At 38.8% G+C, this 27,242-nt stretch overlaps 4 protein-coding genes across 13 annotated transcripts; 2 read left to right on the top strand and 2 right to left on the bottom strand.

Annotated features, from left to right (window-relative positions):
• Positions 1 to 607: 607 nt before the first annotated feature.
• LOC103477562 (uncharacterized) lies at positions 608 to 3,768 on the bottom strand. Its single transcript, XM_017309392.1, has 7 exons — positions 3,753 to 3,768; positions 3,092 to 3,332; positions 2,937 to 3,020; positions 2,566 to 2,622; positions 2,330 to 2,491; positions 1,585 to 1,695; positions 608 to 1,456 (listed from the first exon to the last, which is right to left on the bottom strand). Exons 2-7 carry the CDS (start codon positions 3,251 to 3,253, stop codon positions 1,388 to 1,390), a joined length of 645 nt encoding a protein of 214 aa, XP_017164881.1. The 5' UTR covers positions 3,254 to 3,332; positions 3,753 to 3,768; the 3' UTR covers positions 608 to 1,387.
• A 1,183-nt stretch (positions 3,769 to 4,951) lies between these two features.
• LOC103477561 (transmembrane protein 176B-like) lies at positions 4,952 to 11,350 on the top strand. 2 transcript variants are annotated; one of them, XM_008430720.1, is made up of 7 exons: positions 4,952 to 5,048; positions 5,779 to 5,973; positions 6,139 to 6,255; positions 6,741 to 6,797; positions 6,921 to 7,133; positions 8,076 to 8,198; positions 10,247 to 11,350. In XM_008430720.1, the coding sequence occupies exons 2-7, from the start codon at positions 5,797 to 5,799 to the stop codon at positions 10,310 to 10,312; spliced, it is 753 nt and encodes a 250-aa protein (XP_008428942.1). In that variant the 5' UTR covers positions 4,952 to 5,048; positions 5,779 to 5,796; the 3' UTR covers positions 10,313 to 11,350. The 2 variants fall into 2 exon arrangements, with proteins under 2 accessions (XP_008428942.1, XP_008428943.1); XM_008430721.2 differs by having other exon boundaries at positions 4,971 to 5,048; positions 5,786 to 5,973.
• Positions 11,351 to 12,178: 828 nt separating this feature from the next.
• Positions 12,179 to 21,765, top strand: LOC103477558 (high affinity immunoglobulin epsilon receptor subunit beta-like). 9 transcript variants are annotated; one of them, XM_017309235.1, is made up of 10 exons: positions 12,179 to 13,423; positions 13,546 to 13,941; positions 14,649 to 14,707; positions 14,998 to 17,475; positions 17,539 to 17,649; positions 18,285 to 18,358; positions 18,702 to 18,872; positions 18,983 to 19,102; positions 19,744 to 19,866; positions 21,280 to 21,765. In XM_017309235.1, exons 4-9 carry the CDS (start codon positions 17,214 to 17,216, stop codon positions 19,804 to 19,806), a joined length of 801 nt encoding a protein of 266 aa, XP_017164724.1. In that variant the 5' UTR covers positions 12,179 to 13,423; positions 13,546 to 13,941; positions 14,649 to 14,707; positions 14,998 to 17,213; the 3' UTR covers positions 19,807 to 19,866; positions 21,280 to 21,765. The 9 variants fall into 9 exon arrangements, with proteins under 9 accessions (XP_017164724.1, XP_017164720.1, XP_017164721.1 ...); XM_017309231.1 differs by having other exon boundaries at positions 13,546 to 13,731; positions 13,818 to 17,475; XM_017309232.1 differs by having other exon boundaries at positions 14,649 to 17,475.
• Positions 20,685 to 27,045, bottom strand: LOC103477560 (transmembrane protein 176B). Its single transcript, XM_008430719.1, has 7 exons — positions 26,927 to 27,045; positions 24,979 to 25,160; positions 24,765 to 24,881; positions 23,650 to 23,706; positions 22,478 to 22,684; positions 21,260 to 21,382; positions 20,685 to 21,048 (listed from the first exon to the last, which is right to left on the bottom strand). Exons 2-7 carry the CDS (start codon positions 25,153 to 25,155, stop codon positions 20,992 to 20,994), a joined length of 738 nt encoding a protein of 245 aa, XP_008428941.1. The 5' UTR covers positions 25,156 to 25,160; positions 26,927 to 27,045; the 3' UTR covers positions 20,685 to 20,991.
• Positions 27,046 to 27,242: the final 197 nt, after the last annotated feature.

The raw sequence follows: 27,242 nt of genomic DNA, 5'->3' as shown, positions 1-27,242 counted from the left end.
CTGTTGCAGTAATCAATAAAAGATAAACGCATTATGAGCCATTCACCTGATCACAGACTGAAAACACGTCAAGCCTAAAATATTCCTAATCAATAAAACGTCTCAGTGCTCATACAGGTCATGCAGCGTCCTTAAGCCTCACTAATGGGGACTAAATGAACATACAACACAGACATACCTGTGGCTGGGCTGTGAGCGGCGACTTGTAAATGTAAATGAAACAAAGATTTAATGTGAATAAACAGGAACGTTCAGAAGCACCTGCTGAAATTTGAGTCAGAATGACATTTTACCAGCAGGTGGTCCTGATTATTTACAGCTTATTATGTTCAGTTTTGATGTTATGAGGCTTAAACAGCAACAAAGAGGAGTCATGACTAACAGCAAGTACAAGTTTGAATTTATTATAAAAATATACAGAAACAAAATAATTTTAAAATATGTTTACCTGGACGTTTTTGTCAATTGTTTGTTTTAAATCAAGCATAAAGCAGAGTAATTAGTTACTGTGAGTGAATGTTTCTCTGCCTTTTTGTTTCAGTGATAATATTCACTAAATATAATAAGTTGTGTGTTTAGTCTGGATTTAAATAAGTTATTTAAAAAGCTCTTATTTTGTTAAAACAAGAAGATTATGAGCATTAAGATAAAAACAGGAGATGCAGGAACTAGAATATTTACCGCCATCTAGTGGTTATTGGTGTAACAGCATCTTAAAGGAGTGGAGAATAAATCTATAATCTATAATCTGAAGAATTGAAATTGAAAATATTTTTTTTATAAGCACACCGTACAGAAGAGGCAACATAGACGCAAGGAAACATTTTTATATTTTTAATCAGCAATTCACAATTTCACAAATCTAGAAAACAGAAAAGAAAATTTACAGGATGACCTGATTTCTACCTGCATGTGTGGATAATAAGACATGCAAAGTTTTTAATTCACTTCTTCTGATACCTACCCTTTAAAAAAAAAACATTTTCATCTTAAAAATAACACTTAAAATGACATTTGGGTGACTTCAATCATTTCCCCATCATTTTGCAATCAACTGTAACCCAAAAATTAAAAAACAAATATATTTCTATTTTTTGCCTCTTTGGTTTTGGCTGCTTGTAAATTTTGGAGATTTTAGCATCTAATTATTTTTAAATAAATAACATAAAGCTATTTTTGTTATACCTTTGCTAAATACAGAATATCTCTCAGGATTTAGAGTCATTTTGAACTATTTTCATTAATATTTTTGCATTTTAATAATAATTGTGATCCAAATAGAGTTTAATAAAGCAACAGTTCTCTGAAGCTGGATGGTGTTTGAGAGGGACTGGGCCCCCTGGGCCCCCCTTTTGGTTTCTCCTTGGTCTCACCAGATTAGTTAGACTTAGGCTCCAGGACTGGTCATGTGACCAACTTTAACCAATGGCTGCTGGATCAAAACATCTTTGACATCCTGCAGAAACACAAGCGAGTAGATTTTAATAATCAGAACAAATTTTCCTACAGAGTGAGTTTATTTAACAGTTAAATAACTTTAAGCAGCCGTTTCTGTTGTAATGGCCTTGTGAGTTTTGTTCATACCTTCCTCCTGTAGTAGAAAGCCTTGTTGCCCAGGACTGCGAGGCTGAGGCAGACACAGAGCTGGAGGACCGACATGACGATCATGGTGATGTCCACGCCTCTCAGCAGTTTCTGAAACACCAGACAAAGAAAAACGGAATGAAAAGAAATGCCTTCCTGCAGAAAACAACCAAAATATATTGTTCCGGTTTCAGTATTCAGTCTTCTTGAGCTCCAACCTGCAGTCAGTTACACCTGAAATAAAGTCCAGCTGCACTCAAAGGATTCTCCCAACATTTGCTCGCTTGCTGTGGTGCTTCAACAGAAAACCTACTGTCAGTTTCCATTAATGTTCACAAAACGTAATCAATATCCTGCTAATGTTGGGGGAAAAAAAACAAAACAAAACAACAAAAAACAATTTTAGAATTCCGGTGTTTCATTAAATAAGAAACGCAATATCGCGCCATGATCCTCCAAATACTTCCTGTCATCTTCTTCTTCGTGGTTGGTGCCTGCAGTTAACATCCTGCTGAAACGCAGTTATTGACCAGTGAAAGAAAATGTACCTAATCGTGGTTATTATGATTATTCTTGTCTGACATTGTTCTTTCCTCTCTGTGATCTATAGTTCTACTTTCCTCGTATCTTTTGTGTATTGACAATCAAACATTGACTAGTTCATTCACTAAAAACACCAACATCCTCAGCTGCTCCAGTCAAATCAGCGCCTTTAAAGGTAGAAAACGATCGACGTGTTGAATACCTGAGCTAAATTAGCCAAGAATATGCAGTTTTTGGAGTTTGTTTCATCCAGGATCCCACACATCCCAATGACAGTGAAGCTGGACAAATGTACTGCATACAGCACAATGGCCACAACGGAGAGGATGGATCCGGCTATGTTGAGAAAGACGGAAAAGCCCGTCTGGAAGCAGAAATATGATTATTATTCCCAACAGCGACCTCTACAGTTGGAACACAGTAATGTTCTTTACTCACCAGGCAGCGGAGAGGAAATCTGTCTGCAAGGAGAGACAAGACTCCGGCTGCAATGAACTGGAAGAAAAACAGCAATAAGATCAATTAGTGTTTCATATATAAAGATTTTTGTTCATTTCTCATTTTCAGTGTGATTCTAAAACACATTTGGTCAGAATATGGTGCACAATCACTGTTATGCTTCTAATGAGTACAGAGGAAGTGGAAACGTCTCTGTTAAACTACTTCAGTATGAGGGGAAAACCATGAAAATGAAAACTTTCCTCATGTTTCCCCATATTTAAATCATGAAGGAATCTTCTCATATAAAAAGATCTCACACAAATAAAAGAAGAGGATGAACTTTAAAGGGATGTGTTTTTACTACTTACAGGAACTCCCAGCCAGTAAGGAAACGTTTCTACACGTTCTGGTCCGAGTCCAACGTTGAACACGCCGACCATGACCTGCACAGTCTGCGAAACGTTTACAACGTTTTTCTTACTCTTCAGAAACTTAGTCTTTAAACGCTTTGAGCTCCTCTCACCCCGAGAGCTCCGACCACGCTGCTCCCTTTGGGCGCTGACCGCCATGATGGGCCGCAGGAACGAGTCCTGACGACCTGACGCCATTGCGCTAACGTGCTCCGATTGTCCGTTGCTATGGTAACAACAGTCCCTCCGTCGTCTGCATCCACTGAGACGGACATCTTTACAACCTTTAAGCAAAGGAGACGTAGATGTCCAAACTGATATTCATACCCCAGAGAAACGATGCAGGGATGCAAACTGAAGCGAGATGATGGTGCAAATGAGGATTTTACATAGAATCTAAGAAATTATAAGTGAAGAGCATCAGAGTGGCATACTACAACAAACTGTCTTCAGTCAGAGGCATCTTCAGAGCCACTGGAATACGGGCTGCTACAGAAGGTCCTTCAACCACTCTAAATAAACTTTTGTTTCTCTCCGGGATCAATAAAGTATTTTTGGATTTGAATTTTTGAATTGAATTGATCATTTCAGACGTTCCAACAAAAGAAAAACAAAACAACGTGTAAACGCAACATCCTATTACATACCACAGACACAAAAACACTTATTTGGTGAGTACATGTGAAAAGGGATATTAAGAAGTTGAACTTTAATATTTTACTTTATAATAATAAAAAATGTTCATAAAAGTCCATTTTAATGCTGTGAACTCACCTGCTGAGAAGTTCAGTCTGACACCAACAGTTTTCTGGCTCAGGCAGCAGAAACGAAACGTTCACTTCCTGTTAATCCTTCAAATTAAAAGCATACTTCCACACATAGACAGAATCCCCTTTAATCGCGTTACTTGCATGTTCATAAGTGCTGAACAATAAATGAAATTTGAATTTTCAGTACTTTTGGGTTGATGCTGGTAGAGAACTGAATTATTTATAATAATAAACTGACTGAAGCTGAAAGCCTGCAGCAGATCTGCTGTTACTGGGTCAAAGTTTGATGCTCTAATTTACCAACTTCCCTCTGAATGTGGAGGAGTTTGGTATTTACACGGGACAATGAGTCGATGCAGGAATGTCTTAAAGTCAGGAAGGTAAACACTGATATCGTATCAAATCCAAATATGCAGCTGCTATTATTCAACAATGCAGAAAAAACTGAGTCAGTTCTGGGTCATAACTCCAAATTATGACTAATAATGTTTTTTTTTTTCACGGGCCTTAAAACCACCGAGATGTTCCTGTATCAAACATATTCCAGATTATTTGCTTTCATATATTTATATCAGATATATTAAGACATTTTAATGCACCACTGATCATTTCTGATCCGTTGAGTCAAACTGTGACACTCGTGTCCTGGCACTGTCCCTCCAGCGCCACCTTGTGGGAAGAAGTGTTATGTCCAACGGAAGTTGGAACAATGAACAACTGTTTGGAGTTTATGACACCAAAAGCTAAAAATAAAAAATAAAAACATACATGTGTATTATAAAATGACTCCTAAAGAAATACCACATACACTAATCTGAGTTTAGTCATTTTATTCCCTCTTGTCTGACGTTGAGTCTGATCAGTACTTTGTAAACAACAAAGCTATAGAAACATTTGATGTGTATTATTTAATGCTCCCCCTGGTTTCTGTTAATTTGAGTAAATGCATAATAATGAAGTATTGAAGAAAGAGCCTAATGGCGAGATGCCGTTATTATCTGCGACTCTCCTCAAATCACAAACTATTTTTACAATTACAGAGAAATACAAAAGAAAAGTGCTGAACAATAAATTAAATTTGAATTTTCAGTACTCGGTCATTTGGGTTGATGTTGGTAGAGAACTGAATTATTTATGATAACAAATTGATCAGCGCACGCGCAAACGATATTACTTTTTTTAATGACTTCCTTTCTTCTCGTTCCTTTTTTTTTGCGCTCTTCCGGGACGAGGTCGCGCTGTGACGCATGTAACTGAATTAGAGGTTTTGTTTTTCAGAGTTTGCTTCGGGATCTAACAGGTACGTTGTTTTACTGAAGTCCCTAAAGTTACAGCGGAAATAAAATAAAAAAAGACGAGCCAGAAACAAAAGTTCTGCTGAAGTGAACCGGATCTGACGGCAGTTTTTGTTGTTAGACGGAGTAAAACGAAGAGTGGGGGATTTGAGGAGGAAGAGTTAAAACTGGAACTGATCGGCAACTGTTTTACTGGAAGAAGGCATTTTAATTACCACACTTAAATTTATTTACTTCAAAACGGATTTAAATTTAAAAGAACATAAAACGGGCAACCGCTATTTTGAGTTATTTATTTATTTAACTTATTAGACAGAAGCTATTTTCTCCGATTTCCTTTTAATTCAACTGTAATTTAATCCACATAGCCTGATTGTTTCGGTATTCGTGTTTAGGATGGACCAGTCAAAGTCCAGGCCTGAATTTGGTTTTCATAGAAAAGGGTTTAATTTTGGAGACAGATGGAAACACCAGCAGCTCAAACCCAGAGTATTGACTTTGAATTATATTAATGAAATATTCTTAGAACCAGGTTTGTTTGTTTTTTTCTTTTTCAGCTCATTGTTGACCTACTTTCTGTTCTTCTGCCCTAAAAAAATACTACAAATAAAATCAGAATTAACAACAGAATCACACCAGTGTGAAAGTCCAGCAGCTACAAATACCTTTGATGCATTTTATTTCATTTAACTTGTTAAAATAATTAATGACACACATTTAAAACGTCTGTGTCAGCTTTCAGGACCAGGAAGGATGTCTGTGACCATGAGCAGGACCGACGGGGTCACCGTGTTCACTGTGACCTCTGACCCTGACAGCCGCTGGCCTCCGCTGTGCCAGATCCTGAAGAGCCTTTGCTACAGCCCGGTGTGCTGCTCCGCGTCCCAGCAGCTGAGGACGGTCCTGAAGACGTCTCTGTCCGTCCTCGGGGTGAGCTGCAGGCTTCTCTAAGAATAGTCTAATTAGACATGTTTTCTATGAGTTTACGGTTTGTTGCATCTTTATAGAAGCTCTTTCATTTGATTGTAAGAGATAATAGTGAAGCATGAATGTTGGGTTTGACCTCAGGTGTCTGCTTCTCGTTTTCCTTTGCAGGCCGTCCACATGATGATCGGCCTGCTTAACATTGGCCTTGGCGTCATCATCCAGCTGTCATACATTACTCCTAACTTTTCCTACTTCACTTCTTTTCCCTACTGGATGGGATCTCTGGTGAGCAAAATGCTGGGTTACAGATTGTCAGCATTAATTGTCGGGACCTTAAAGGGGCAGTATTATGTATTTTACAGTCACATAGTTATATTTTATAGAACAATCAAGTCACTATGTTACCTTCAGCTGTTGTAATAATGCTGTATTTAGCAAACATAATGGGCCTCTGTCTCTTTAAGAAGCTCCAACTCTTTCCAACACATTAAATAACATGTAAATTATAAACTCAAATTTAAATTGGTGATTGACGGTTGTAGTATTTCAAAACAGATGTAATTTGAACTGAAGTTAGCGTTTTAGCTTCAGCTAAACACCAGGCTGGTGTACTGCTCTAGTGTTAACAGAGCTCATTCATTAATAAGCAGTGGCCTCCACTCGTTGTGTATGACGGGGAGCCAACTGACCCTCTGCCGTTTATTCACTTTTATGTTTTGAGTTTTTAAAAACAGAATATTTACATCTGTTTTCCTTTTTTTTTTTTCCAGTTCATTATGTTTGGCATCATGTGCATTTTATCTGAGAAGTATCCAAGTCCATGTCTGGTGAGTGATTTTAACTGTCTGGTGTTCCCTCAGGATCATCAGCATTTATTCTTAGATCTTCTTTTAATATTAATCAAATTATTGGTCATGTTTGTACATGTAGTTATTCTTCTTCTATTTCAGATCATGCTCAATGTGTTTGCCAACCTGGTTGGTGCTGCTCTTGCCATTGCTGCCATCGTGCTCTACAGTATATTGGAGGGAGACATGTATGTGTGGCTTTCCTGCGATGACAGGTACGACTACGGCTACTATTACAGACGCACCACGCCAAGCCCACCAGCTGATGCTGCGTACTTGAAGGAGATGTGCTTGGAAGGCAAATTGATGATCCGGGTAAGACAGAAATATCCCACCAGCAGTCAAATATATGATCACTCTTTATTTGTTATCATTGTGATGAGCTTTAGAGATGATTCCATCTTTGAAGATTTGTGGATGTTTGTTTTCAAGCTGAACGTTTTCAGGTCATTTGTGGCCTTGTTTACATGGAGCTGCTCAGTTTAATCGTAACATTTCTGTTGTGATCCAGCACTTTGGAGACGGGTAACTGTTTAAGGGTCAAAACCGCAGGCTTGTTCCGTGACATGCTGAAATAACAGTGCCACCTTTTGGCCTGGCATGGCAACTACAGCTGATTCGTGGCGTCTTGGTGGCGCCGTCTAAACGTGGAACGTTTCCGCAATCATCACCAGAAGCCGCGGTCTCGTGTAAATGTAGGCTTAGTGAAGAAAAAGATAGTTGCTATGTGTAATTTAGTGACATCTACAGATTTAAATATCAAGTTTGCGCAAGTCTGAACCAGAAGTGATCCAAGCCACTGAACCGCCATCTTGGTAGGCAACGCAGCGCAAAGCATAGATGAATCTTGGCTCCCAGACCAACTAAAATACAATAGAGTACTCAAAAATTGTTAATGAACTTATATTGTTTATAAATTAGATAGTAACAAGGTGAGAGTTGATTCTAAGCTTGTGGCATGTTTATTGTTGTCATAGCAACTCTCGTGACAGATGCCTACCAAGATGGCTGCCGGCTACAAAGTTCCTAGAAGTGTGACATCACGTGAGAACATCACATTGAAACCAACTATAAATTGTTTGTGTGGCCACATATTGAAAAGTGATTTCAAAGTCTTTGAGTTGTTTTTGTTTTGTTTGTTTAACAGCAACACAGATGTAAGATAATCAGCATCATTTTATAAATAAAGTCATGATTTCCAGAGGATGGTCTACATTCGTTAGAAAAATGTTTCATGGAGTCGTTTGTGTTCTGCAGATGCTGCTGAGGGGCATCACTGGGGTCCTGGTCGTCCTGTCGGTGGTGGAGCTCTGCGTCACCATCAGCTGCGCCGTGTTGGGGATCAAAGCTCTGAGACGCACCGGCAACAAACCAAACCAGGTGAGTCGTTTGGTCCAAAGAGTCGTGCTCAACCAGTCATAAGCTGCTGGCTTAAATCTGTAATTTAGTTTTACTTTTGAAAAATTCAAAAATTATCAATCAATTCAGAAGATGATTCTGTAAGTCACCGGTCACTTTATTAGGTACACCTGTTCAACTGCTCATTAACGCAAATGTTGAATCAGCCAATCACATGGCAGCAACTCGATGCATTTAGGCCTGTAGACATGGCCAAGACGATCTGCTGCAGTTCAAACCGAGCATCAGAAAGGGGAAGGAAGGAGATTTAGGAGATACCACACCGGGTGCCCCTCCTGTCAGATAAAAACAGGAAGCTGAGGCTACAGTTCGCTCACCAAAATGGACAATAGAAGATGGAAAAACGTTGCCTGGTCTGATGAGTCTGGATTTCTGCATTCGGATCGTCGGGTCAGAATTTGGCGTCTACAACATGAAGCGTGGATCCATCCTGCCTGGTATCAACGGTTCAGGCTGGTGGAGGTGGTGTAGTGATGTGGGAGGATAGTTTCCTGCCACACTTTGGCCCATTGGTACCAACTGAGCATCGTGTCAACGCCACAGCCTGCCTGAGTATTGCTGCTGACCACATCCATCCCTTTATGACCACAGTGGACCATCTTCCCATGGATTCTTCCAGCAGATAACGCACCATGTCATGAAGCACAAATCATCTCAGACTGGTTTCTTGAACAATGAGTTCACTGAAACCAGTCACCAGATCTCAATCCATAGAAAACCTTTGCCTTGTGGTGGAACCAGAGATTCACGTCACGGATGTGCAGAAGACAAAACGAATTCATCTCTGTGTTACCTGAGAAAATGAAAAATAATAATAAAACAGAAAATAAATGCCAAGAGTAAAAGAAAAATAAGAGCAATTTCATTGTTGTTGTGACACATTTCTGTTATGTTCTGTGTTTTCTTTGTCCTAAATGCATCCATTTTAATGATCCTGCACCGTTTTTATTGTTTTCCATTGTTGAGTGTTTTCTTCTCTAATTGGTCATTTTGTAGATGTATCCTTACGTTTGCTCGTCTGTAATGTTTGTTTTTATTCTCTAATTGGTGAATAAAAATAAAACAAAAGGAAAATAAAGACCTAGGTCTGAACAGAGGCGATGGCCTCAGGTTTACTTTACTAACAGACGTTATTTACCCCTCGGGGAATTTTATTTATCCAATTTCCCATAAAACGACAGAAAGGACCCGTTCTACAGGCTGGACTCGCTCCAGGTGGTTTTATAGCAACTCGTGTTGAAACATGACCAAAACGGCTGACATGGCGACACGTTGAACTGAACAGAGGGCGGAGCAGGAGACGTTTGGATGAGCTGTGAGACATTTTCTAGAAACAAGAAAAGAAATCCTGTTGCCTTTTATTCAAGCTCTTTGGATTCTTGAGAACTTTTCATATTCAGCTGCAGTGACGATGAAAAAAGGCAGCAAAATGAGACGGCAGGTTGCTTAAGGTGCAAATCCAAATGTTTGTACAGAGGAACGTCGGGTAAAGTCCAAATCCAGCCTGCAGCGTTCAACCAGCCCGGACGCCAACAGGTCGTCGTAGAACAAGAGGCACATTGGATCGTTTCTACAAAACGACTCCAGGGTTTAGAAAATATGTTCAGATTCATTCTCACTGAGGCTCCGATGCATTTAATCCGTCTTATCATTTACTGACAAATCAAACCAAATGTCCTGTCGGTTCATTATTGGCGTATATTTAAACATATTGATGGAAACAATATTCTCCTAATGTTGCAGCTTAACTGTGATTGTTGAGCATAATCTCGTTGTTTTCTGTTCACACTTTTAATCCAGGTCTTATTGACTTTATGCTCTAAAGGAATCAGATTAACTTTGTTTAAAATCTCAAACTTTTGCAGAAATAAAACGGTTTTTCTTCACAAATGAGAAGGTTCCCAAAAAGGCCGAATTACTGACATGTTCTTCTCTAAGCAGTGATTTCTCAAAACAAGTGAATCATCCCATGTTTTATGTTTCACTTCATGTTTTCTTTCCTCCTGCAGACCTCTGATGAGCCGGAGTATTTCAAGCCGCTGCTGGAGGAAGTCACCACCGATCCTACAGTCTGAACATTTTTCACTTCCTGTAAAGATTAAACCTGCTCTGTCATCCCACTCAAAGGGTTAATATCTACATTAATCATTCACTTATATAAGCAGCTTCTGGGTTTTTTAAATGCAGATTATGCTTTTTCTATTGTCTCCTGCACTTTTGTATAAAATATCAGATCATTTTACTTTGATTTTCTTGATCATTAAGATGTTTTTTTGTTGTTCTATTCTGAAATCAGCAAATATTCAATCATATGCATGTGATTTTTGTTTGTTTTAATTCCAGGTTTCCACCACTAAATCATGTAAAATAAATGCATGAAAACGATAATTTGCTGCATGTTTTCATATTTTATGTCAAGTTGCTTTATGGGGAGATGTTTATGTCTCCTTACCTGTTGTTTAAAAAGCGGTAAGTAAATATTTGACAGCCGGATGAGTCAGAGACACGAGTCTTGGGTTAATTCAGGAAAGTGGAGTCATAAATGAAAGCTAACCGTTTTTCTTTAACGTTTCTGGAAATAGTTTGATCCCCTCTTTATGGACGTGTGGAAGGTTTCAGAACAGGTTGTGATTGTTATCAGTTGCCTGCAGATCTACAGGCTTCATTTTTCCTAACTTATCAAACAAACTGAGCTGCTTTTGGTGAGTTTTATTCCAGATGTTGTATTTAAATCATCCAGAGATCCTGGTGGGTTCAGATGGTTTCTTACTTTCCCTTTCAAAAGAATTTAAAGTCTTGTTATACATCATTTTGCAAACTCAAACATCATTTGTTAAATTAATCTTTATATATTGGATTTATAGATATAGATTTTGCCTTTTTATACTTATTAAAATGATTACAGTCAGTTTATTACTACTTATCACAACACACATTAAATGAGTTTCTATTTTTAATAAATTTTCAAATTGTTTTAATGAAGTATTTAAAATGTGAGAATAGAGATAAATATAACTTTAAATCAATTTTAAACACTTCCTGGATGCTTTCTGACTCGTTACTTTGTTCTCGCTGCATTTCTCCTTCCTGTAAGTAAAAGATTTGAAACGTGAGTATTTGTCTCTTCTGAATTCTTTCTTGCCGTTTTATTTTCAGATATTTTTTTCTATCAATGAGATTGATCAGCTTCTCGTTTCCCATTAGCTACATAGAAAATACCAGTGCGATCAGATTCCCTCTGAAATTTAATCTCTAATTCCATCGGTTCTGTTTCTGACGCAACAAAGACACAAAATGAATTATAAATATTAATAAAAGCCTGATAAAATTAGTAATTTGGATCAATTTACAAAGTCATGGTACCACCTGATTTTCAGGAAATATGAGATTATTATTCAGAATAATACCTGCCTGATGCACTGCAAAAACAAAATCTTGCCAAGTATTTTTGGTAAAGTTTGTAGTTCAAATATCTTGAAATAAAAGAAAACTAATTTATAAGCAATATTTCAACAACATATAGGAGCTTTTTTTAAGTCAATAATTTCTTAAAACTGATGAAAAAGTACTGGTTATATTGACAAATTATTTCACTTGTGGGTAAATTTCTTATAAGTGAATTTATCTGCCAATAGAAGAAGTTCTTTTTCATCAACTTTAAGGAATTATTGACTTAAAATAAATTCTTACATCTTCCTTAAAAGTTACTTGTACGTTTCTTCTGCCTTGTTTCAAGTGAGCATAGAAACTAGACCAAAATTAGTTGGTGAAATTTTGTGTTTTTGCAGTGTAAAGTTTAGGTTTTAAAAGTCCAGAACTGACGTTCTTCACCATCAAAACGCTACGCGTGTATGGAATAACCACAACAACAATAAGGGAGAGTTTACAGAAACTGGAAAAAAGGTGAAAAGATGATGAAAACTAAGCTACTAAAGTAAAACAGAAAAAGTATAAAAGTCAGAATAGAACCAATAAAATGAAATAATGATGTCACAGTTCATCAGTTTGGTGTCGGTGAAGCCGAGCTTCTTTTCTGGCTCGGGACGCTAACCCGAGAAAATGTCACTTTTCCAGAACCTATAATTCAAAGATTCCTTCTGCAGAATTACGAATAAGAAAAGCTGAATTTTTGACCCTTTGACAGGAAAAACAGTGACTAGATGCACAAAACCATAAACTATGTGGTTCAGTTCTTCATGGCTGGAGGCAAATAATAAAGATCTGAGGAGAATCAAAGCCAATAAAAGGATTTCCTAATAAGTATGAACGCCGGGTCTCTTTTATAACCTCCACGCCATTAAAACCTAGAGGTACAATTTTTGGATTTCCCATCACGAGGCTTTAATTTTAGCCACATTTCCTCTACAAACACAGCTTCTATAGTTGCAGAGTGTAGCTTTGACTATTTTTAGGCCCTGAATCTCTAAGGCTGTAGCTTAGAGATTCAGTATCCAACAAGTACAACCAAAAGCTTCGACATGTAATGAGATTTAATGTGCATTCTGACACTAAAAATGCAAAAAGACAAAGACACGAAGCTTTATTTCCTCACCAGAGGAAACCCAAACACTGTGGGTGTTATAGCCAGGAACTTTCAAGGCCACGACACGTTTCCTCATTTCTGTTTAAACAATTAGATCATTTATTGTAAAAACAAATGCACCAGAAAATCAATGACTGACGTGGGAATTTTTGAAAAACTTCCCCCAACTTAAGTTTTGTATTCATTGACTATGACTTTGGTACAAACACTGACAAGGAAGCAGGTTAGTTTAAACAAGTTGGATGTTGACTTTCAGAATGAATTAGTCACCAATTTTAAATCTCATAACTATGTTTTTCATACATGGTTTCTATTAAGAATCTAATCTTTTGCTTTATTAAACATTAGGTAAATATTATGTCTCTCATGTGACCAGTGCCACTTTCACCCCACCCATTCACCCACCCAGTGGATCCAGTTTGAGTATATTTCCTGTTCTCCACTCCACTCAGCTCAGCTCCCAGCCTCTGGAAAGATGTCTGTGACTGTGATGGAGCCGATGGAGTCACTATCCTCACGGTGGTCTCTGACCCAAACGGCCGCCTGCCTCCTCTGTGTCAGATCCTGAAGCCGCAGCCTGGCGGGCCGTTCGGTGCCCCCACACCTGAAGCGGATCCGGAGAGCCTCCCTGTTGGTACTTGGGGTGAGCAAGAAACTGCTGTTCTTCCAAAATGCTTTGTTCACTTCTGAATTAATTGTTTTTATTTGATTGTGAGCTTTTTCAGTTTGTTTTTTCTGTCTCTGTGTGTTTTGGGTCTGATGAAGACTTAGGATGGTGGTCTTTGAAGTGTTTCTGTTTGGGTGCTGCAGGATGCAGCCATCCTGTCCTTGATTTACCAAAGCAACAGCTGGTCCGGTTCCCTGCACAAAGTCAGACCCATTCCTGTGTGGATTGGACTTTGTTGTCAGGGCTGCCACTCGTCACCTGTTGGGGTTGGATTGGATCTCCAGGTGCAGCTCTGGAGGGACAGTTCCTGACTTCCTCTTGGGTTCATCTTTGTTTCTTGCAGATGATTTTGTTCTGTTGGTGTCCCCAGGTCATGACCTTCAGAGTGCATTTGGGTGTTTAGCAGATCGATCCTTCACTCCACGTTGGTCCACACGTCAGATTCAATGTGGACTCAAAGCAGACGGCCATCTGCCAGACACGTCCCCACACAGGTCAGGCTTTTTAATAAGTGATGAGAGTCTGCATCATCTGAATGAAATGGAGAGAAATTTTCAAGAATTTCTTTTGGAAGAGATTAGAAAATATAGAGACTTGCAGGGTAAATATGTGGGAAGAAATAGAGCCAGAATGCAAGAAACTGAAATGAGCAGATGCATCATCCACACCGTACAGTTCATCCCAGTATGTGAGAGTCTTCAGTTCGTCGGAGTGCTGGGTCAAAGTTCACAGCTGGAAAATGGTGGACTGTTCGTTCGGTCTGGACCTCAGAGTTTAGGTGTGTTGGCATCTTCTTCACGAGTAAAGGTGGGATGGAGAACAGTGTGTTTGACAGATTTGTCCTCATCTGTGGTTTGTTTTTGACCTGCTGTTGAGAGGAGAGGTGAACCAAAAGCAAAGTTATTTATTTAGCAGTCTGTCAATTTTATAACTCAGCTACTGTCATGAGAAACAGCTCATCCCATGGGAGCGTGGCGTAAACACCAGGGGCCCGCAGCGTTTGTTCTGGTGTCAGATCTCTGATCCTCCTTGTTGAGGTTTTCCATGCACATCCCAATAGAGAGGGACACTGGGGCCGACCCAGATTACGTTGGGGTTGCTGCATGTCCCGTCCTGCCTGTGAGGATTAGCTCGAGATGATGTGATGCAGATCTTAATCTTTAATATTGTGTGTCATTTTCCTGAGTTTTCTCTTTCACAGACTTAGCACATCATGATTGGGCTGCTCAGTTTTAGCCTGGGAATCATCCTCCAGTTCAGGTGGGCAGAGCATCCAAACGTTGTACTACAGTAAGAGTATTTCTACTTCAACTTGTCTTCACTCAAGTAAAAGTAAAACGTACAGCAGAGCTACTTCCGGAAGTACATTTTTCAACACGGTGAAGTAAATGTAACTAATTACTCCCCATCTCTGACAGTGAATCCTGCTGTAGGCTAATAGACGTCGCCAGCTTTCCTTATTGGTCGGGATTTCTAGTGGGCGATTAAAGACCGTCGCCATAGCAACAAATGGGAACAGCAATAATTTTATCTTTTGTTTTCTTTCGCAGTTTGTCACATTTGGCATAATTTGCATTCTGTGTGAGAAGAAAAGCTGCTGAGTTAAAATCCCTCCTGTTTAGAATAAATTTTTTTATATACTAATAAAACTCTAACCAACATTTTAAAAACTTCATGTTTGAATTGTTGATTTTTTATGTTTCTGTGACATAAAGCTCTTTGAACCGCCTTGTTGCTAAAATGTGTCTTACAAACGAACCTGATTGATTATTTGTTCCTGCAGAGCTCCGTGAACCAGAACAGACGACCAACCCACAAATCACAGAACTTCCCTCTGAAACTTGCATCATTTCTACGTGATCAGAAAGCAGAAATGTTCTGCACCAGTTGTTCGCATTGTTGTTATTTCAGCTAAAACTATTAATGATGTGTGAAATCAGAGATAATCCAACTGACTGTCTAATCAGCTGATCTGCTGTCAGGCTGTAAACTGCTGACCTTAAATCTCTGGGTTGTTTTTCGTGAATCTTCCTCTTTCACATCAGGAGTTCTGTTTCCGGCGAACCGAGCAACAGGAAGTTCTGGTCAGGAGTTTTCATCTGTGTTTTCTTTTCAAAATGAAATCATGAGTTAAACTAAAGTCAAATCTCATCTTTTGAAATGTTATTTAATGTGCAAAACAGAAACGTACAAGAATTTTTTGATTATAATTGTGTGATTCAAACTGGACCTGCTGCTGAGTTCATGGTTGTTGTGAATTTCAGAACAAAAAGATCCAGAATTTCGGCTTGTAATATTTTTAACTTTACAAAGCAGCAACTTTTAGCTGCTTTACGTCAGAAATTATACTTTTGGTGTCGCTTTCTAAATATGCATGTGACCAAATTATAGTAACCAAACAGAAATGTGGGAGGATCCAGAGAGAATCCACACATGGACTGAGAAAACAAGCTGCAAGGCCCAAAATATGTTCATACAATATCTGACACATGTCAAACTCGAGGCCCGGGGGCCACATCCGGCCCGCCGCAGCTCTGAATGTGGCCCCTTAGACTCCAAACTACATCAAAACGTCCCTCCAGTTTCTCACAAATCTGCAAAATTCACACAAAATCTATAAATCTTCACATTTTTTCTTATTCTACTTCAAATTCCTCTCAAAATTGGTCAAAAACAGAGTTTAAGTGACTGCTGCCTCAGTTTTACTTGATGTCAAGTTACAGTCCATGATCGATAGGGCAAGTAATAAAAAGTCACCTAACATCTTACTTTAATGCAAATATTGTAAAAATTTCTTACATTTCCAAACTGGCACAACAAAATCTATCATTTTGATTGTAAACAACCCTGGAACTATCAGAAAACCCTGGAGGAACAGATATTTATTGATATTCTAACAGTTTAATTGGTTTTATCAATATATTCGGCCACAACCGGCCCTTTAAGGTCATTCAGATTTTTGACATGGCCCAAAAAAGAGTTTGACGTCCCTGAAATATCTATTATCCCTCTGCATAAGTTTTAGCACCGATTATTCCTGTGAGCTCAGCTGCTGTGAAACTTATTTTAAACGTCTCCTGTTATTTGTTTAATCTTAGGGTTTATTTGATATATAAGAACATGAAATACATATCAGAACTACTTAAACATCTCAGCTGGATTAAGATTCTCAATCTCTTCCACAACCTGGTTTTCCAGGTTCACTAAAACATCTAACTTGGAGAAAAAAGTTTTAATTTCAGAGAATCAAAGTCAGTAGAAAGCTGTGATTTAACTGATTTTGCTAAGATATTAAACAGTTGTATTAGATTTATATTGTCAAAGTCTGGAAGTTTTTCTCCATCTCTGTGTTTTGGAAGCTTTTCTATTGTGAAATACAAATTTCTCCTTAATACACACATGTTTTAAGCCTATAAAGAAGCAAAGGCACCAAACCTTAAATGTTTTAAATGTTGTTGCTTTGAACAAAACGGTTTTATCGCTGCAGTGACTGCATTCAGAGCAGCTGTGCTCCGATATTATCATGAGGAATTTTCCAAACACCAACCCTCCTTTATTACGCAAGTAAAAGTAAAAAGTTTCCTTCAAAAATAAAAAATAAAAACAGTTAATCCACATTCTCTTGACTTTTTTCTTTTTATCGTTGAACTTTAGCATTTCTGTCCCTAAAATATTCACCAATCTAAATGTTTTCTTCCTGTAAAAGACTATGGCTAAGAAATCAGTTTAACTTTTCTCCCTTGAGAAAAACCACCACTGTTTATTCATGTGTTTGCATCTGATAGGCCTGTTGATGCAGACCAGTGACTCAGTTCACTCTCTTCAGATTAAAACATTCCTTTGCCCAATCGTTTCCACCTCATGCTCCAGCTGTGAGCCCAGATCTCTGCTGATTTTAATCCAGAAGAAGCTGCTGCTGCTGCTGCTGCGGGGACATGTCTCCATCTCCGTGTCGGGTCCTGAAGGCGCTCTGCTGCCGCTGCCTGAAGAAGCTGGGAGTGCAGAGCTGCTGGGCTGCAGCTGCCGGGGTGAGAGGAACCAGGGGAAAGTCTCACCGTAAGACAGGGATCATGGTTTTATTTCTGTTGCAGACTGTTCAGATCATGGTGGGTGTGCTGAATGTCGGCCTCGGACCGGGAAGAACAAGCACTCGTCTGGGGGATTTCACCAGCCTGGGAGCTGCTTACTGGTTGGGCGCTGTGGTAAAAACACGTTATGCTTTTCTTTCTTTCAGGATGTACATAAACGTTATTTATTTAAAATCAGTTGAGCTTAACTCTCTACCAAGACACTGTTAAAAACGTCTTTATATTCCAAAAAACAAGCCTTAATCAGCTTATGATGGCATAGTAGAGCCAATGTAGACAGAAAAGAGGAGTAAATTACTGCCAACAAACACAGACATTTCTCAGGAGTAAATTTACGCCAAAAAAACATACATTTTGAGATTAATCTCAGAAATTTCTTTTTTTTTTTAAAGTAAATATCTGAGCTTGAAAGGTCAAAAATGAGCTAGAAAAAAACAATTAAAATTAAACTTTATGAGCTCCAAAAGTAAAAAAAACAAAACAAAAACAATGCAAGACAAAACTAAGAAATGTTTAAATTAATCTCAGAGTTTAATGGTTGAACATGTTTGGCTTTGGAAACTTGAAAAATTTACAAACTCTGAATTTTTTTTGTTACTTTAGAAAATTTTTGAGATTCATCTGAAAATATAAACATTTTGGGCGTAAATTTGCTCCTTCTTTTGGACGCCGTCATTCAAGTTTAGCAGGTTTTTCTGGGTTTCATGTTGTTTGTTTCTTGTTGCTGAAGTTTTGAATTTTGTTGTCAGTTTGTCGTAACAGGAATCATGACCGTTTTAGCGGGTCGGTTCCCTTCCTCCTGCTTGGTGAGTCAAACGGCCATGTACGTATATCTGCTGCTTTCATGGTATTTCTCCATAAACAGTTTATTGTTCTGAACCCTTAAAGTGACAGTTGCCAAAATAGTATACTGTAATATCTTGTATGTTATGACCATATGTACGGTAAAACATAGCTGCCAGCATTTTACTATAATTTTCTTTTTTAATAAAAAGGCATAATGTACCATAGAGTTCTGCAATTCTTCCTCTGATTAGTAAAGAATGGGCAGAAAGAATAAATCATTTGAATATCTCTCTCAGACTGCAACCCAACTTCCTCCATTACTATATTGTTATAATTATAGTCACAACCTTATTGTTGAATTTGGAGTTGAATTTTCTCAGGTGGGCTTCACTGTGTTCCTGAACATTGTTGGTGCGATCTTCTCCATCACTGGCATCGTGTTGTACGCCATCGACCTGACCAGCTCCTCTCTGCTCTGGGTTTGTGACCGCTCCGGTTCTGACCCCGATCGCTACGACGATAGCTGCAGAAACGTGGCCGCCTTCGATCAGGTGAGCAGGTTCAGGCGCTACAGGAGGCGTTAGTGAGTGCAGCGGTTCAGCTACGTGTGCTTATGGAAAAAAAAATCTGTTTTCTTTGAATTTTCTCGTTTCTCCACCAGAACTTACTGACGTCTCTGGACCGAGCCCTGATTCTGCTGGCTGTTCTGCTGTTGGTTCTCAGTATTTCTTTTGCTGCTCTTGGCATCGGGTTCCTGACTGGTGAGGTGAAGGAGGAAGAGGTAAAATATTGGGGACCTATTACGCAAAATTCACATTTTCACGTTTTTATGCTTCCATTTGAGTCTCAACTGCTTCTAAAAACAGCCTGAGCACTTAAAAAAAAACACCATGTTTTCAAAAACCTCCAGAATGTAACGCCACAAATCAGCAGGCAGGGCACCGTTACCTAGCAACCTGAAAGCCCACACCGTTACCTAGCAACCCCAGCTGAGCTCCAGCGGTTTGGTCAGCTGGCTTTGCCACTGTATTTGCTGTACAATGGCTGCTGGAAAAGACAAATGTTTAGATGCTGACTTGCCATCCAGGAATCACTTGTTGCATTCCTTGTTGCTGGTTGTGCAGGAGGCTCCACTTCTGCTTGTCAAAGATGTAAAAACCATTTGACTGCTGGGCAGTTGGCTTCACATTTGAGTCTAGAATAATTTGGGCTGAAATATTTTCTACTTGTGAATAATCATTCTCTTTGCAGAGTGATTGTTTGTCGACTGATGCATTTTTAGCTGCCAAGTACCAAATGATTTGTTCTTCTGGACCGTTTTTAAAAGGTGGACTTCAGAGAAGTTGCTTTTATTAATCAGTTGTGTTGTAAGATGTAAATCTCTAACTTTAGCAGTTTATTTTTGGAATATTTCTGTGTCAGCAGGTTGACAACGTTTCTAAAGAAGACTTGAAGGAAATCCTTCTCATCAGTCCTGGTGCTTGAAACCATCGATGCCTCAGCAGGGGGTGCTGCAAAGCAATCCAAACTTCAGTGCTACAAATGGTAACGCAGTACATTAGACAATAACTTTCAATTATTGATTGACAGTAAATTATCAAATGTAATTCATTACTTAGGTTACTGATTCATTTATTGTGTTTTTGACAAAAACTGATGGAAAAGGAGAAATGTTGGAAGGAAAGTGGATCGATCTGGTTGGTGAAATCAAGTCCTGCAGAATGCAGCCATCTTTTTACCTTCAGTTTCACTATGGATTAAAAATTAAAGTGCTAAACTTTTAGCTTCAGCCGTGTTGAGATAATATCTCAGTTTTTATCTTTTCTGGATCAGGGCTCTGAAATGAGAAGCTCTGGAGTCCAAAGTGGCTCTTTGGTTCATTTTATACATTAAATAATAAAATATTGCTCCATTTCTTTCATTCTTTTGTTCTGTACTCCCATGAAGAAACGCTGACTCTGCTAGTGAATTGGGTCAACACTGATTTCATCTGATGGCACAAACCTCCTCAGGTGTCCTGAAAACAGGTTTCACATTTTATCATCACTCTGTATTCGTCCTCCTGGAGTTCAGTTTGCTTTCACATGTGTAATATTTGAATAAAAAAGGTGAATATTAGAAAGATTGCAAATTTAACATCTTGCATGACTGCTGTCAGGTTCCTGACAAAAAAAAGAAACAATCAAAGTTATTTTAATGTCTCTTTTTATCATTTATTCATTTTCAAACATGGTTTATGTTCAATAAAAACTATTTTTCATCATTAGAATCACCTGGAGACATTTGTGCATTAAACCCACACAAATATGTAAATATAAAAATGAAAAAAGACTTTATAGAAAATAACTAAAAATGAACATTTATGCAGATTGACATGAATCTTTATTTTACAGTACTTGCAGTGTTTTCAATCAGTTTAACCCAAAATAGGATAGCAAAGACCGAATGATCATTACAAAAACACGATCCCAGCCGATTTATTTCACTTCAGCTAATCATTAACTCTGCAGGGCAGCTAATCAGTGATATCTGCACTTCCTGGTCGGAATGCTACTTAACAAATAGGCACAGAAAAAAAGAAATATGAGGTTCTGTCAACTAAAAGGACCAAAATGTACCACATGGCATTTAAAGTTTTATCAGTTTTTTTGTTTAAAGGATCAGAGGTCGTCAGGCTGTGGAATGAGAGGTGACCTCCTCCAGCAGAGGTTTGGTGTTTTCAACATTCTGATGAAAAGACAGCAGAGAAAAAGTGTCAGAATATAAAGAAATCTAAGACACAACGAGAAAATCCTGATCCGATTCGCTTCTGTTTTCCTCCAGTTCATCTTTTAGCTTTTCATCTCGAACAGAAGTAGCTGCTGGTTCCAGCAGTCTGCCCTGTTTTCTTCTTGTTTACTCGTAAAGTAACTAGCTGGTTTAGTTTGTGTGGACTTACGGTGTTTTCCTCCTGCGCAGAGTTCCTCAGAGTCTTGATGCCGAGGACGACGGCGCTGATGACGACGCAGAGCTCCATGATGGACAGGACGATCAGCACAACATTCAGTCCTATCAGGAGCACCTGATCGGACCACAAAGCATTCTCACAACGGCTTTATGAATATTTGTTTCCACATATCACCTAGATATGTCCTGTAGTCTTAGTAATTGGTTATCCTGACAGCCTGATGGGGTCATTAGGGTTTCCATTACAGATGTCGATATTCCGCTAATGTCAAAACAAACACAATTTTGCAATTGCAGTATTTCCATTAAATAAGAAACAAAATTGAAATCACATGTGAATAAATTTGTTGACATGATAAATCATTAAAAACATGGGCGCCATCGTCTTCCAACTTCCTGCCGTCATCTTTGTGGTTGGCGCCGGTAGTAACATCCAGCTGTTGATAATGTGACTCGTGACGCAAAAAAGTTTTTCCAATTCTCATTTTTAATTGAAAATGAGAATTGGAAACGGGCTGCACAGTGGCGCAGTTGGTAGAGCTGTTGCCTTGCAGCAAGAAGGTTCTGGGTTCGATTCCCAGCCTGGTCTTTCTGTATGGAGTTAGCATGTTCTCCCTGTGCATGCGTGGGTTTTCTCCGGGTACTCTGGTTTCCTCCCACAGTCCAAAAACATGACTGTCAGGTTAGTTGGTCTGTCTAAATTGCCCCTAGGTGTGAGTGTGTGTGTGCATGGTTGTGTTTCCTGTGTTGCCCTGCGACAGTCTGGCGACCTGTCCAGGTGACCCCGCCTCTCGCCCGGTACACCAGCTGGAGAGGAACCAGCAACCCTCCTGACCCCACTGAGGGACAAGGGTGTAAGAAAATGGATGGAGAATTGGAAACAGTTTTTTCAGTAAAAAGGTTTTTGTGCTTGGATGGCTTTTTTAACCTCATCGAAATTTATTTATTTTGCAAAACCGCAATGGAAACTTTTTTTTTTTTTTTATGTCACACGAGACGTTGCGACTGGCGCCAACATTCAGGTTCTTGCTTTCGCGTGAACAAACTTATTCGTGTGTGATTTTATTTTACATTCTCATTTAATATAAGTACAACAATTGTGTAATTGTGTTTGATCAACACTAGCAGAAAATAAACAAAGATTTGCACACACTTGTAATAGAAATACAGCTATATTTAACCTTCCTGGTGACATTTTCATCTCACTCACCTGAGACAACAAATGTCCTTCAAGACACATCTGCCTGAAGAATTCGCTGTCACTCTGTGAAGGTGGAGTTTGGTTGTAGTAGGCTTTGTAGGAGTTGGAGCAACTCCACCACCAGAAACGAAGTTGTGATACGTAGATGCTGTAGAGCACGATGGCTGCTATGGCTAAAGCAACTCCGGCCATGTTCAGGATCACATTCAGGACGACCTGCATCACAAGTTTGCAACTCAAACTAAAGTTTTCAGTTAAAACATTGATAAGTTTCACTAATTTGAATAAAATATATCAATATAAAACAGCTATGACTTCCTAAAAGAACTAACTACAGTTTTTTTTTCCAGCGCCTTTTGAAATAATAAACATTACATGAGCATCTGCAAGTTTGGAAAGTTAATTTCACGGATTATGAAAACAAGTGGCAACACAAAAGTTCACCAAAAATAAAACAAATGACAATAAAATAACAGATTATAAAATAACAAGAAGAACAATAATTTTACAAATCACAGCTTAGAGGAGATAAAAGGTATGAAAACTAGAAAAACAAGTAAGTAGATTAAAAGTAAACTTTATTTCAGGAATTTGCTCATGTGTGAACCCTTCAAAAGCTTTCTAGGAAATAAGTCAGCAAATAAATTTTTACTTGTAAAAATGAAATTAAAAAAAAACTCAATGTAAAATTGATGATTATTTTTGCTCCTTTTTATTAGTTTTCTCAAATTTTTCCTCCATTTTGTCATGAAAACAAAAATCCAATCCAGCTTCTGCCACCATGAAGGGATCAGAAAGCAGAAAAAATACAACTAGAAACATTTTTATTTTGACAACAGATGAAACAAAATATGTCAAAAGGTGCTTTTCCTCTACAGGGCAGGTTCTCTAGCACCACCTAGTGTCCATCTGTCCACGTCCCTGATACAACTAAACGTTTGTGAATCTTGACCCAGATGGTCTGAAAAAACATTGATTATTTTGACCCTTTTTTGTGGTTCAGTTGTATTTTGTTGCCTCTATGAAACCGTCTGAATATTAAGATAACTAAACAGAGGAACATTATTAATGTTACTGCAATATTTGCAACATTTTTTGTCATGTATTCTGATTTTCTGCTATCAATAACAACATCTTCAGTTTAAACAAACTGTCAGTTTAATAATGTTTGAACGACTCACCAGGCACAGGCTTGGGAACTTCTCAGATAAAATACACATCACTCCAAAGGTGATGAACTGCGAAAAGGAGGAACCAAAAACAATAAAGGTCAGTTTTATCAACAAAGAGGAATATTTTGATTTATTTTTGTCTTAGGAAATTAGAACGCTGCATGAGATGAAGAAAGGATTTTTTAAAAACAGAAATGCCAGGTTTTGTATATTTCCATGCACCCAGTAGTTTGGTTGGGGCTCCATGAATTACTGCATCAGTGTAGGGTTTGCTTCATAATATTCTCCTTTTTAGATAAACCTTTAATTTAGAAACCAAATCCTTAATTTCAAAGGAAGTAATTGCTGATATCTGCATCGTAACATTCAAGAATGCATGTTTTCCAAATGTTGCAGTCCTTATGAATAATAGTAGCGTTTCCACTGACCATAGCACTAGCACTGCGCAAATTCAAATTTTAAAAATATTAAGTCAAAACATGTCTTGCCGTAATCCTCCGACCACTTCCTGTCGTCTTCTTCTTCGTGGTTTACGCCAGTGAAAACATCCGGTTGTTGATCATGTGACTTGTGTGATGTGAAAAAATATTTTACATATAAAAAAAAACAACTTTATCGGAAAACAAGATTTTTTTTTATTTGCCGCTTCCACTCAGTAAATTTGTTTTCAAAATGTCAAAATGTGCAATATAGTTGAAGCACAACTTCTAGCTGACCATAAAACTGACCAACATCCGAATCCGGCCACTGGCGCAGACCACGAGGAAGAAGACGACCGGAAGCAGGAGAAGGATCATGGCGTTGCATGTTTTTTAATAACTTATTGGATGAAAAATCTTATTCACATATGAATTTGCACAGTTGCAGGATTGTGTTTTCTCGACATTAGCGGATTATTTCAGAAAGTTTTGCTCACAAACTGAGTTTCTGACATCGAGCGCTGAATCACACCCTGTTGTAAACTCTCTGCATCCGCTTTATGACATGCCGTCAAATCAGCAATAAAGTTAAAGAAGTTGACTTTACCAGTGACGTCAGAAAAACATCTGTGACTTTGCTCTTGTGCTTTAACACTTTATGAAAAATAGAAAACCCGGTGATTAACCCGGCAGCAGGTTGCTCACCAGCGCTCCCAACCAGTAGGGAAATTCAGACTCATTCAGCCGCCAGTCAGTGTCTGGATTTGCGCGGAGGGTTCCGCCTAAGCCCAGATTGAGCAGTCCGATCATTATCTGCATGGCCTGTGAAGGACAAAGCACAGAGGAGACGGGTGTTGTGTGGATCCGCTTCCATTAACGCAAAGCAGCAGCTCAAGCAGAACCTGGAGTTGAAACTCACGCCGAGGACTGAGTAGGACTTTCCCTGGGTCTTCCTCACGTAGGGGGACACAGAGCAGCACAGCGGACTGTAGCAAAGGCTCTTCAGGATCTGACACACCGGAGGCCAGCGGCTCTGCGGGTCGGACTGCACCGTAAAAACCGTGACCCCGTCGTTTCTGGCCATCGTCACCGACATCTTCCCTGATGGCAGAAGAAGAAAACCGGAGGTACAGAAAGAGGACTGAGGAGTTTGGTGATGATGCCTCCAAACTATCATTTGAGAAACAAAGTGAAATGGTTCTAAGAACTGTTCATAAAGGGCCAGAGTTAAGTATTTCCCAGGCACATTTTATAGCACAATCAAGTAATTAAATAACTCCACTTGTTATAAAAATGCTACATGTATGAAAATACGACTAAAAAGAAACTTGACTTTGTAATTTCACTCCTTGAAATTGGGCCTCTGTCTCTTTAAAACCTCCTGCTGTTTCTGAAACTCCGCCTTCAGGATGTCATCACAACATGGCTCCTCTATTAACCCTTTAACAGCGTTGCACTCAGAAGCAGCTCCTATAACAAGTTCCACCAGGTGTTTGCTAATTGCTGCTGACTAGTCTGAAGGAGTGGCTACAGGTATTTTAAAGAAGATGCTGTCTGAAACCTGCACACGTTTCAGTTTACAATTAAATTTTAATTTTATCCCATGCCTTTGTCTCTGTAAAGCTTTGTTGCTAATGTTCGCTGTTTACTGTAAAGTACGAATTTGTTCCTGATAACTCACCTGGTTAAATAAAAGTTAAATGAAATAAAAAATCTGCGAGGTGGGAAGCTTGGAAGCTCAGAGGAGGAGCTGCGTCCTTGAAGGCGGGGCTACGTCCGCCCAGGCGTTAAGCACAGCTGAATGGTTGCCATGGAGTTCAAAGGATTTCTCCGACATGCATGAAAGAATCAAGGCAAAACTCCAGGCGTGGTTTTGATGAGGGAATAACATTATAGCATGATGTAAAGCACAGAAAGTCGATTTTACATGACGCTGCCCCTTTAAAGTTGAAAAATCTTCTGCAGGAAGCTGGAAGGTTAGCATCCAAACAGCCGAAGCTTCAGTTTGCCTACTTTGATCTTTCAGGACCCTGCAGTGAACTGCTGAATTGTTGCAACAATGCAGATTAAACCGATTTTCTTTTAATACAGTGATATAGAAATTAACTCCCATTTTGTCCACACCATGTCTGCAAATCCACACTCAGATGGACGGTGGGATAATACAGATTAAACCTCAACTATTTGCTTAGCAAATCTAAAATCAGAATGTTTTTGCATTAATCAGTTGAAACCCCTTTTAGCTGAGATAACTCCTAGAGAAAGTTTTTTTCCACAACAAAGATCGCTCAAATGTACAAATTTCACTGTTTGGGTCGAAGGTCTGAAATATCAAGTGGTGAGCAAATAATATTTTATTTGACGGAAAGGAACCAACACTTTTTGTCTGTAAATAACTGCCGGCTTTAGCTTTCACCCCAGCATTTACCCAGACTGAGATCTGGACTTTGATTGGGCCATTGCAACATCTAAATTCATGTTTTTCGGTCATTCTGCTGTAGATTTGTTTCCTTGTTTGGGATATTGTCCTTTAGATGACCCAGTTTGGATCCAGCGTCTATACCAGTTGAATATTTCTGTATAGAGAGGAGTTCATGGTAGTTTTACAGTGATCCGGTCCAACGTTTGGCCAAACAAGCTCTTCTTAACCTTAGGCTACATCTCATTTACATGGACCAGAATATTACTGCTCCTGATTTGTCTTGTATTTGTGTATCAGTGAATCAAGCCTCACACTAGTCAAACAGAAAGAGTCACGCATTTTGCTTTCTACGTGGTTATGATATACTTTGATTGATTTGCTTTATAGTTTGGCTAAAAAGTAAATCTAAACTAATTTATTAATTACTTAATCCACAGAGACTCACCACTTAGATGCAGTTCAACAGCAGGAATCCAAAAAAAGAAAATAACAGCCTGGTCTTCTTATACGAAGGAAAAGAGTGACGGTTGGGTTGAAGCGACGTAAAGAACAGTTGGCTCAGGCGTGTCGGGTCAACATTACCAAGCTGTTATCTCCTCCTCCCACTGGGAAGCCATAAGGAAGTGGAGAAATACACTGAGCTAATAAATAAGCCTGTTATAAAACATGGCATCCAGAGCAATCAGACAGCAGAAACAAGGCCAGCATTTTGAAAATACTCTTATTAATGTATTAATTAAATTTAAAAAGTGAAAAATAAA

This window comes from Poecilia reticulata, linkage group LG16 (genome assembly GCF_000633615.1).
Source record: "Poecilia reticulata strain Guanapo linkage group LG16, Guppy_female_1.0+MT, whole genome shotgun sequence".
Lineage (NCBI taxonomy): Eukaryota > Metazoa > Chordata > Actinopteri > Cyprinodontiformes > Poeciliidae > Poecilia > Poecilia reticulata.
This window is presented reverse-complemented; position numbering and strand designations above follow the sequence as displayed.